The 12951-nt window shown below is 37.7% G+C and overlaps 1 protein-coding gene across 1 annotated transcript in view; it reads left to right on the top strand.

Annotated features, from left to right (window-relative positions):
• The window catches only part of tlcd2 (TLC domain containing 2), a 56179-nt gene that overhangs the window by 15413 nt on the left and 27815 nt on the right, over nucleotides 1-12951 (top strand). The window contains exon 3 of the mRNA XM_043718515.1: nucleotides 3219-3301. Within this exon, the coding sequence (XP_043574450.1) occupies nucleotides 3219-3301 (83 nt within the window). The remainder of the gene's footprint in view (nucleotides 1-3218; nucleotides 3302-12951) is intronic.

The raw sequence follows: 12951 nt of genomic DNA, 5'->3' as shown, positions 1-12951 counted from the left end.
GGAGAATGTGCAAACTCCACATAGTCAGTCGCTTGAGGTGGGAATTGAACCCAGGTCTCTGGCACTGAGAGGCAGCAGTGCTAACCTCTGTGCCGTGGTGACGGGTCTCTTATAATGTCGTGAAGACTTAGTATACTTATAGCAGGAAGAAGGACATTATAATTATGATAAAAAAGCTTTGCAGATTGGCTGGCCCAAAAGATTTGGTTTGAAACTCTGGGGATGCTGAGACAAATAAAACAGGGTTCGGAGGTGGAGAAGAACAGAGTGCTGGTCTGGATGTTTTACTTGCAAATTGGGTCGGCAGCTATCCAGCACATTAGTTAAACCAGGTATTGACTTTGACTCAAAAACTGACATAAATGTGCAGTTTCCCACAATACAGCATGGCAGGCATCAACTTGACAAACTGCCTGCCATTTAATATAAAAATTCTGGAGCAATTAAGTTTGTTTAACAAGCTCATTGACCCAAATAATTCACTGCCTATCCCATAATGGGGTGAAAAAGCATGAAGTAAGGACATGTATCTTTTTTTTTAAGATTAGATTACTTACATTGTGGAAACAGGCCCTTTGGACCAACAATTCCACACCGACCCTCCAAAGAGCAATCCACCCAGACCCATTCCCCTACATTTACCCCTTCACCTAACTCTATGGGCACTTTAGCATGGCCAGTTCACCTACACATTTTTGGACTGTGGGAGGAAACTGGAGCACCTGGAGGAAACCCACGCAGACACTGGGAGAATTTGCAAACTCCACACAGACAGTTGCCTGAGACGGGAATTGAACCCGGGTCTCTGGCGCTGTGAGACAGCAGTGCTAACCAATGTGCCACCGTTTGGCCCATTGTGAGTGTGCTTTGCACTATAAACCCCAATTTGATACCCATCCTTGGTGATCACCATGCCTGGCTTTCCAAAACCCATCCCCTTGCTCCTCTCCCCATGGTGCCCAATCTCTTCCCACCACAATAACATGAGTTAACTGTGTCCAGGCACCATTGATGTTCTCCTTGGGCAACTTGCAGTGCTAGCAGCACCCATGACTGAGTTCTAGTGCTGCTGGGATGCTGGTGTTATTTGCAAATCAGATTTGATTAGATTCCTAACAATACTCTACCCCATAAAATTCACTGCCATGAGTGGAATCTGGATGGCATGTAACACCAGCATTTACTGTTAGGCAGCTTGTAACTACATCATGTCAAATAAATGAGAATTTTCTCTTTTAAAAGGTGGTCACAAAAGGGATAACTTAAAAGTCCTGATAAATGGCAGTGAACCTTTTAAAATTGCTGTCAAACATCTACGTAGAAGTTGCAAAGGTTGATCAGCTAAATGTAAAAATGTTATGGCCCTTTTTTGAACAACAAAATACAACTAGATTAATATTTGAACTTTACCAAAAATATTCAAAGAAATAATGAGCAGTTTCAGAATAAAACAATTTATGTCTTCAGTTTATCATTCACAATTATGAAAAGCATTAGAAAGATGACATCAGACTTTAAAGAATATGATTCAATGTTATTGTCAAGAATGTCTTTGTCATTGGTTAGTGTTGTTAGTGTTGTCCCCTTGTTAGTGTTTACCATTAGCAATCCCTATGTCAAGTTTCAGAGAAGAGCTGACTAAAATGAGAGAATTGGCCACAAAGCGTGTGAAAAGAGCACAACAAACAATGAATACCAGAGAAGAAGTGGCAAATCTGAAAATTATCGTGATACTTCCAATATGTCATAGAGTCATACAGATGTACAGCATGGAAACAGACCCTTCAGTCCAACCCGTCCATGCCGACCAGATACCTCAACCCAATCTAGTTCCACCTGCCAGCACCCAGCCCATATCCCTCCAAACCCTTCCTATTAATATACCCATCCAAATGCCTCTGAAATGTTGCAATTGTACCAGCCTCCACCACTTGCTCTGGCAGCTCATTCCATCCACGTACCATCCTCTGTGTGAAAAAGTTGCCCCTTAGGTCACTTTTACATCTTTTCTTTCTCACCCTAAACCTATGCCCTCTAGTTCTGGATTCCCTGACCCCAGGGAAAAGACTTTGTCTATTTACCCTATCCATGCCCCTCATAATTTTGTAAGCCTCTATAAGGTCACCCCTCAACCTCTGCCGCTCCAGGGAAAACAGCCCCAGCCTGTACAACCTCTCCCTGTAGCTCAAATCCTCCAACCCTGGCAACATCCTTGTAAATATTTTTTGAACCCTTTCAAGTTTCACAACATCTTTCCGATAGGGAGGAGACCAGCGTTGCACACAATATTCCAACAATGGCCGAACCAATGTTCTGTACAGTCATAACATGTCCTCCCAACTACTGTACTCAATACTTTGACCAATAAAAGAAAGCATACCAAACACCACCTTCACTATCCTATCTACCTGTGACACCACTTTCAAAGAGCTATGAACCTACACTCCAAGGTCTCTTTGTTCAGCAACACTCCCTAGGACCTTACCATTAAGTGTATAAGTCCTGCTAAGATTTGCTTTCCCAAAATGCAGCACCTCGCATTTATCTGAATTAAACTCCATCTGCCACTTCTCAGCCCATTGGCCTATCTGGTCAAGATCCCATTGTAATCTGAGGTAACCTTCTTCGCTGTCCCCTACACCTCCAATTTTGGTGTCATTTGCAAACTTACCAACTGTACCGCTTATGCTCACATCCAAATCGTTTACGTAAATGACAAAACGTAGTGGACCCAGCACCGATACTTGTGGCACTCCACTGGTCACAGGCCTCCAGTCTGAAAAACAACCCTCCACCACCACCCTCTGTCTTCTACCATTGAGCCAGTTCTGTATCCAAATGGCTAGTTCTCCCTGTATTCCATGAGATCTAACCTTGCTAACCAGTCTCCCATGGGGAACCTTGTCGAACGCCTTACTGAAGTCCATATAGATTACATCTACCACTCTGCCCTTATCAATCCTCTTTGTTACTTCTTCAAAAAAACTCAATTAAGTTTGTGAGACATGATTTCCCATGCACAAAGCCATGTTGACTATCCTTAATCAGTTCTTGCCTTTCCAAATAGCAGTAGATGTATTCAGCTCCTTTTATCGATTGACTTCATTTGGTGTTTTCACCTTGAAAATTGAGTATGATGATAAGATTAATTTTATATATTTAATTTCCAATATTTTCATATTCTGAGTTTGTGGCATTTATTTATTCTTGGCTTGCAGGTTATTTCATTCATGATTTTATAGACATGCTGTTGAACCAGAAATTTCAACATTCCTGGGAACTGCTTTTTCACCATGCTGTGGTAAGTATTTCTTAATAACTTGTCGCTTTTAATAAGCTCAGTTCTCATTAGTCTCAGATCTTGTACATGACAATCTGCTTCCTGCCCAGGTCCTTTCAGCATTGTAACTTGGGTAGTATTGTCTGTCCTTAATTAGTCCATAATCCAAATCAGCAATCAACTTTTTAACCAATATACGTACTGATAATCCATTACATTGCATATGATGTGAACTTCTGAAGTACCTTCATATAGTAGAGTGAATATTTCCAAATTTCCTGCAAAAAGCAGTTCAGCTGTTTTTTTGACTACTGTTTAATGTGTTAAGGAAGGCAAGATGGAGAAACTGCAAAATTACTATTCCAGATTCTGTTAAATTACTATTCCAGTCAACTCTCAGTGGTAGAAAAGTTATTGAATTTATATTTAACGATGGAATGACTGAACGCTCGGAAGAACTTGAACTTCTTAAAGTGAGACAACCTGGATTTCTAAAGAGGAAGCCATGTCTGCTAACCAAATAGAGTTTATTGAGGATATAAGTGGTAGGCAGGAAATTGTCAAGGAAAATGATAAATATGGAATTTCAGAAGACATTCATTGTTGTTCCATATTAGCTAAAATTGCTGTTAGAAACAATGTTGGAAACTTGAGTCAGGCACCATCTGTGGAACAAGAAACAGAGTTATTATTTCAAATCCAACATGGCTCTTTTTCAGAACTGAAATGGACTGGAAAATTGTTTTTTTTTTAATGCTGTTGACAGAAGAGGGATGAGGAACGAGTAGAACAGATTGGGATGGTGTTCAGATCAAAACACAAGCAGTGCTAATGGCGGTGAAATAGTGATGTGTGAAGAGAAGTCTTTGGGTCCACTTTTCTGACTCTGTCTGTGATTTATTTGCTTCAGCTATTCAATGAAAGATGACTAACACCACAGCAGTAAATATCATGGTAATGTATGCCTACTGTAAGAGTTATTTAATTGAATATTTTGTAATTTTTAAAAGAAATTTACAGGCTGTTGAGAAAGAAGCTTTTTCTGCTGGGTGGGGGTGTCTTGGACAAAGGTTCATATTCTTTAAATCAGAGCCAGGTCACTGAGAAGTTGGAAATAGTCACACACAGGAGATGTATGGATTTCCCTTCCTCAAAAACAGCCACAATTAACTGAGAGATGAGTGAATGTTTGCTGGACAAGGGCATAAAAGGATATGGAACCAGGGCAAATAGATGGATCAGCCGCAGAGTAGTTAAATGTCAGAACAGACTTGATGGGCTGAAGGGCTTACTGTTTTGTGTATGCACTCCAAAAGCATATTTCCATGCCCATTTTGCTCTTTATTGCTGGAAATTTCACAGTGATGGCTGGTCAGTGCAAAACTGAAAAAGGCAGTGCCCAATTTTGTTTTTATTTTTCTTTCATTCTTGTTTCTCTGGTGTCCCTACTGTTGCCTTCTGTTTTTCAATTAAACAGAGTACGAGACTTCAATAAGCAAGTGATTAAGATCTTTTGTTTTGCGCTATAAAATCGCTAAAGTTTTTTTAATATAAAGTTGGCTCACAGAGGTTACCTTGGAATGAAAAGAGAAGCTTAACTAATAATATAGCTCCATAAACACTTGAAGTTAATTTGCACTGCCATCTTCTGAATTTATTGCTGAAGTCACATTGCATAAGAATTTTTTTATGAATGTACATAAAGTGTTTATTCTTCAAATTTGCTTGTAAACTGCTGTGTATCCCTTGTAAAGGTTTTATTAGAGAATGATGTGCTGTAAGCCTGAAGTTGAACTGGAGCACTTGATTGGCACTTCACATAATGACATTACTTTTTCCAACTTGGCTATTATGAGGAGCACTTCTTTTACTTTGACTCTTAAAAGTAGAGTGTAAGAATTCTCAATGAACATCCATTGAGAATGCTACCTTAGATCTCTGGCTGATCATTAATAGAGAAGTCTGAAGTAATTGAAAATTGTATTTATTTTAATATTCAAAACTAAACATAAAATATTGATTGTGTGATAAAAGTACTTGAAATAAACTGCATTTTTTGGATGATAGCAGCAAATAACTCTCAAAGAAATCATTTGAACTTTCTGTTTGAAAACCTCATCTATTTTCATCTGACTTTTCAAGCGATAGAACAATACAGATAATGTGTAGTAAGAGTTCATTTTTGGACGTTAATGTAATTGGTTGTACTTAAAACATCAAAGCACACAAACCCTTTTGACCTTGAGATCTTTGACAGAAAGAAAGGTATGGTCTGATGAAACTCCATTCCCAAAACAACATCAGCTAACTTCTTATTGCACTTGCTCTGTTTTTGTTGCTGTTTTTAATATCCTTTTTTGTTTCAGTCTTCCAACTTTTAATTGTTTTATTTGTCGATTTAGTTTAGAAGTGACTGTGTATCTGAGACTTGATATTGTATGAGTGAGAAAGAGAAGGCTCACAGGAAAAATAAATGTTTCAAACAACAAACGAACAATGGGTTGTGAAAATCAGAGTGGTCGGTGGTGTATAGTTTGGATTTGAGTTCTGAACATAGAAGCAATTTTCAAATAAGGGATTGGAAATATTTGAAATTCTAAATGATCGAAATGTTGAAATTATGTCCTTAGCTATCTGCCCTCTCAACTAATGTTTGGTTGCGAGCTACAGAAAGACAAGGTTGGGAAATATGACAGTACTTCCATAGATTGGAGGTTTAGGAGTGCACCAGCGATTTGGAACACAGAAAGAGGAGTCATCTATTCAGACCCTTGAAATTGTTCAGCCATTATTAAATTGTGGCTGATCTGTACCACAAAACCTTGCCCTTTCTCTGTATCTCTTGACACCCAACTCAAGATGAGTTCCAGATTTCCATAATCCTCTTGTGTGAAAACATGCTTCCCAGTTTCACTTTGAAAGACCTTTGGCAGACTAAGAGTACAGAGAAAAACAGAGTTGATGTTCTTCTTAAATAGAAATCTTTGGACTCAAAACACTAACTGTGTCTCTTAACACAATTGCTGTAAGACCTCCAGAGTTTCTCCAGCATTCTCTGGTTTCTTTTACACATTTCAGCATCCACAGTATTTTGCTTTTACAAGAGTACATCACACCATTTGAAAGCAGTTTCAGGGAATCCTGAGGAGGAAATGGAGACCGTAAGTGTATGAGGTGTGTAAGATGATTGAAGGCAGTGCTTTAGGGAAATGATGAATTGGAAGTGAAACCATTGGGGATATAAGATTAAAATCACATGGCCAGCCCTTGAGGATTGCTCTGGTGACTGTTGTGAGAATGGCTGTTTAAGTCAGTATCTAAGCAACATTTGAGTGAATATCTAGGTAACCTTTTCAAATCAGTGTCACAGGTGAAATATTCCATTTATCCGCTAACCAAGTGGTCTTTTTTTTTCCTGATTTGGAAATGCCGGTGTTGGACTGGGGTGTACAAAGTTAAAAATCACACAACACCAGATTATAGTCCAACAGGTTTAATTGTAAGCACACTAACTTTTGGAGCACTGCTCCTTCATCAGGTGGAAGGAGCGGCACTCCGATAGCTCGTGCTTCCAATTAAACCTGTTGGACTATAACCTGGTGTTGTGTGATTTTTAACTTTTTTTTTCCTGTATGCTACTGATTTAATATATGTAGCATTACAGAATATTAAAAATCTATTCAGACATTTTTAAAAACAGGTCCGATTGGAATGTGTGCACACAGTATTGTCTCAAACGTTACAGTTATTTGTAGATGTCATTTGCTGGAAAACTCAGGTACAGAGGAGCACAGTTGATTTAAACATGTCCACAGGGATTCCATCTAAACAAAGCTTGGGTGAGTGTTTTGATAATCAGTACACAACAGGAGTGCAATAAGTATCACAAGCATATAGTAAAGCAGGTAATCGAAATGGTGTCATCGATTTGTGTAGCTGAGACCTGCAGTGCAAGGAATATGGTTTCTAGACAACATCCTGGTCTTTTAGTATAAATGTAAATGGATTGTTTTCAAATGAGCATAATTTCTCTGTGAGATTACAGATTTGATTTTAAATATGTTAATCATGTTAAATATTATTTAGAGTTATAGAATGACACAGCACAGAAGGTGGTCATTTGGCCCATCAGACCAGATTTTTGGTAGAGCTATCCTGTTAATCCTCCTCCACCTGTTTTTTGACAGTTTTATTGTTTTACCCTTCAGGTAATTGCCCAATTTTTAAAAATCTACATCCACCACCTTTTCACATTGGATATTCTTGAAAATAACTTTTTTGTTTTTCTAAAAAAGAAAATTTCCTCAAGTTGTCCTGATTGTTTTGCTGAAAATGTGTTGCTGGAAAAGTGCAGCAGGTCAGGCAGCATCCAAGGAGCAGGAGAATTGATGTTTTGGGCATAAGCCCTTCTTCAGGAATGGCTCATGCCCGAAATGTCGATTCTCCTGTTCCTTGAATGCTGCCTGACCTGCGCTTTTCCAGCAACACATTTTCAGCTCTGATCTCCAGCATCTGCAGTCCTCACTTTCTCCTGATTGTTTTGCTGATCACCTTAAATCTATTTCTGTCTGGTTACTGTCCATTCTGTCACTGGAATATTTCCCTTTTATTTACTTCAACAAAACACTCCATACTTTTGAACACTCCCATCCAATTTCCCATAAACTTTTCTAAACTGTAAAGCAAATGATGCCAGCTTCTTCAACTCCAGCGTATAACTGCAATCCTACATCACTGGTATCATTCTGAGTAATTGTTTCTATACCCACACCAAGGACTTGATAGCTTTCCTAAAATTTGAGACCCAGAATCAAATTCTTTTTGATGCTTGTTGAGATAAAGAGTGAACTTCTGTCCTTTGTCTGACTTCAGTTTCTTTGTTGATGCTGGGCAAAAGGTTCGGCAACATAATTTAAAAGATGAGTGAGAAATGCTATTGAAATAATACGACTAGTATTGGAGTAGCACACACCAGTGATAATAACTGAGTTCTGAATGCATGCAGTAGCATGAGGGTGGATAGGATGATTGGCACCACTGCTGGTGTACAACAACCGAGCAGTTATTCAGTCCTGAGTGCTGAGCAATGGGCATAGTAATGAGTGGAGTGTTGGCGATGGGAATATTTGAAATTATGTTGCTGCATCTTTCAAATTCTGTGCGAATGAATCATAGGCCTGAAGCCAAAACACATTAATCTGCCTGTAATGGAGGAAAAAATGCTCAGCATGTCTGTTATAAGTCCTGGAATAATAAATACGTATTTGTAAAATGGCATTAAAAAGTACAACAATGTACTTTTGAGTACATTGAGTGGCAAAGCCAAGACAAAGGATATTAATAGTGTGGGCTCTGCATCAGATTTTGACATTAGGCAGAAACAGCGTTTTGTAGAAATATGGATCTGGAAGTGAACAGATGTGATGAAATAAATTTCAGGAGGCCACAGATTGCCTAATACAAGATGTATCTTATTAGCTATAAAATGCTTTGTGATGCCCTGAGGCTATGAAAGGCATTTATTATGGAGATGATCATTTTTTAAAAATCAGAATTTCCTAATGAAGGAATTGATCAAGATTTCATGTTTTAGGAATTTTGTTGTTACAAACAAACTAAAATCAACACTGACTAAATATTATTAACAGATAATTAATGTACTAAACTACAAAGTTAATTTCCAATTAACTTCTTAGTAAACCAAAAACTCCACATTTATAGGTTACACTGCACCCTCAGCGTAAATGGAATCTTATCTTTAAAATCCCAATCTTCCAACTTTAACAGGAAATTTTCTCCCCATCCCATCAAACTGAGTCTTCCAGTATCTATTGAAACAAAGTTTCCAGTGCTGATGTTGTTTTGGTGAAATGTGATTTGAACTTGATGAAAATAAGTTATTCCTGGCCCCTTTCAGGGATGGTCTGATTTTGATATACAAATCATTTCAAACTAGTTGGACCTATTTTTCTTTATACACAGGCAAATGCTTAGTTTTCAATGAGGAAGATCATTCAGAGGTTAAAATCCAACATACAAAATCAAATATTGACATGACTTTTTAACAAAGCTGTGGTATCTTGGGTAGGACCATATATGGTCCTTAAGTAAATCTAAGCTATTTTCCTGTGCCAATAGTATTGGGAGTCAAAAGGTCATGTTTCAACCAAAGTTCATATGACTTCTTGAAAATGGAATTAAAATCAAGGGTTTGAGATTTTCAATCATAGGTTAACAATTCTTAGTTGACATGAACAGTTTAAAATAAATAAAGCTAATCACAATGAAGACTATTTGGTACAGACTATTTATATAAAGGAATGTTAACATGGTTCACAATAGTTACAAAACAAAGCATTAAACATGATTAACTGTTGACTATAATTGAGCGCAATCTGTTTGATTGTTAATATACTTAGCAAATTGAGTATAATTCTTTTCCAATTTTTGCTTGATCTGTGTATAATCAATTGGACTTTCAGTAGTAGGGTACTGGGACTTTTAACTCTTGACAAGCTTCGCTTCATTAAATCAAGAATCATTCTCACCAGCGTTCAGCCTGGTCATCCATCCAAAGACAATCCTTTTTGTCTGTCTGGAATAGCAGTAACTGTTGTGGGTCTTTATTCCCTGAGTCTTGCGATCTGACTGACTGAGAATTTGGGCAGTAGCCAGGCCAGCTGCCTCCTCCTTTGTGGCACGGTGTTAAAACTTGAACCTGACTTTGACTAAGTTTCATTTGAGTTTTGGACTCCATAAGGCCATGTGGATTCATCTCTGGATAGATTTCATAGATGATCACGTGGGCTTGCCTTTGGGCAGATTTTGTCTCCTTTCTAAATAGTTCCTTTTCTGGGGACAGTTTTAAATATCACATTTTATAAAGTCCTGCATTCATAACATTCTCATGTAATTTGCTTTGTACAACATATGTTGCAATTGATTTTGATTTCATTACAATTTCTGAGGTTTTTATCTTTCCAAGGAATGTTAATACCTCCTAGTCAATAAACATACTTGTTGTCAGAGTTAGGAAACCAGTGAACTTTGACTTGCTAGGTGCAGCTCCTCTTCAATCTCATCTCATTTCAAAACATCAAACTGTGATGCTCAGAACATCAACCCAGCCGCAAATCAAATATCTTGCTTTCTATGTTCCCAGATTAGGATGATCTCTGAAAGATAGCAAAGAAACACATGAGTTTTACATTTATTTGCAAGAACTTTTGCAATTCCCATAAAGGAGGCACCTTGGCCATAATCAAAGCAATTGTGGAAATGGAAGTTTGTGACTCTTCGTTACTAGATGACTGATCAGTAATTCAGTGAAACCTAGAAGAGATGAGTAAATTAGTCCCTTTTAGTCAGAGCCCATAAAATTATTAAATGTAGCTGAGTGCCAACTCCAGGATTTCTAATCTATGACTAACATGGTACTAATAAGCAACAGAAAACTATACTGTATGCATAATGTAAGGATTTTGCATATATACTATTATTCTGCCACTTTGCATCCTAATCTCCTATAAATTAGTTCAAAAATTGACATCTGGAATCTGTTTAAACAGGGCATTTATACCAATGTCAGTCATGGTATAAATACCCAGTTTAAAAAAAACTTTGTCATTGCACAACAGTTAGTGCAGGAAAGCTCCAGTTTATCAGTTGGCAACTATATCAAATGCAGTCAGCATTTATTTATATAGGATCAATCCAGTAGCCACATACTACAATTATATAAAACCATCCTGAAAGGATTGACAAGCCTGAATGTGATATTGTAATTGTGTTAAGCTCCTGTCAGTGGAAACTGTCAAAACAAAAATGTTAATATACTTTTGCTATATTCCCTGTATATTTTATGTACTAATATGAGTTAACTCATGGTTTTTAGAAAATAGATGTTTCATGTACCTCTTGTAAAATCTCTTTTAGGGAGCAAACTACACTCTGTCTATTAATTGCTATAATTTTGAGACATGCATAGTAATTTTTTGAGTTCCTTTCCACTAACTCTAGAGGTAATCTCCCATCCAACTTTCGAGAATTATATGTACCAACTGATATATCACACTGCCTTGGTGAAAGTATAACAAGCACACAGCTCACTTTAAACTCAACTCCAAAATGGCAGAATAGGTTAACAAATATCAGCAAAATGTTCGTATTGTCACCCTCTGAGGCGTGCAACTCTATAGCCTCAGAGAAATTAAGAAAATGGTATTTGAGAATTCAAGAATAGGCAGGGTGCATTTTAGTACCCCACTAGAAACGAAAATTTCACACTCTGTCCTTCCTGAACTCAACATTAAATCATCAAATTCCACTGTCTAGTCATCTGACATTGAGTGAAGAATGCATATTGGTGTCCTGCGTTGGAAAAATGGTTGAGTCACTGATAAATTTCAATGTGCCATCAAATAATACTGACATAGACATAGAATCCCTGCAATGTGGAAACACCAACAAATCCACATTGATTCTCTGAACAGCATCCCACCCAATTCACCCCCTACCCTATACCTGTAACCCTGCATTTCCCAAGCCTAATCCACCTAATCTACACATCCCTGGACAATTTAGCACAGCCAATCCACCTGATGTGCTCATCATTGGACTGAGAGGAAACTGGAACTCCTGGAGGAAACCGACAGAGACAGGGGGAGAATGTGCATACTCCATACAGACAATCACCAGAGACTGAAATTGTATCTAGGGTCCCATACTAAACACTGAGCCACTGCACCGTCCACAATACTATTACCAAAAGAGGTGAAAAATCAATCTTCGTAAAAACGGTTGGTGATGAAAAAGTACAGTTTACCTTAGTTCCATCTTGTATGGTGAATGGCATAAACTGAAAGCTGATGGTCATCTTCAAATGCAAAGTTCTCCTCATTTCAAAGCATCAGCTCTGGTGTTCAGAATGTCAACACAGTGGCAAGTCAAATATCCTGTTTTCTACACTCCCAAATTTGGGTGATCTGTGAAAGCAGGGAAGGATTAACAAAGCAAAGGAAGAAACACATTACATATCTTTGAAAGAACTTTTACAATTACCATTTTCCAAAGAGAAATTTCAGAAAGGCATTGTGACTTAATAACAAAGATAGGATGGATGCTGGCATTCCTACGAAATGGCTAGTAGGAATGTGGCATTTGAGACGACAAGGACTACATAAATAGAAATGTTTATTCAGGTGGGACATGTTCAAATTCCACCTTATTGATCATGTAATTGGTGATGGGAAATCAACCAACATCAACATTTCAGTTTTATGGCAGTTTTATGAATACTGTTAGATGAAGGAACATTCACTAAAGGCAGAAATATTTGACACCCTTACAAAAACCATTCTGCCAATAGGTCATAGAGGTACTGAATGTACTTGATCCCAGTGCTGTCAAAAATCATTTCCAAAATGTCCTCAACTATCCTAGTGCCATTTACTCTTAGAATATTAGCACCCAAGTTATTGGTGCCACTGATGATGATGAAGTCAGGGAAGATACATGTGGCATTATGCAGCCATGTTAGTTGAATTAAATGTTTGGTGATTGAGATGATAATCAGATGGTTTTTGAAGGATTTAATATGAAATGATATAGTTAATTTGTTATGGGATATACTCATTGTACATTATAACAATAAGTTATATACATTGTGTACA

Source organism: Chiloscyllium plagiosum, chromosome 28 (assembly GCF_004010195.1).
Source record: "Chiloscyllium plagiosum isolate BGI_BamShark_2017 chromosome 28, ASM401019v2, whole genome shotgun sequence".
NCBI lineage: Eukaryota > Metazoa > Chordata > Chondrichthyes > Orectolobiformes > Hemiscylliidae > Chiloscyllium > Chiloscyllium plagiosum.
Note: the sequence above shows the minus strand (reverse complement) of the source record. Positions and strands in the feature narration are given on the sequence as shown.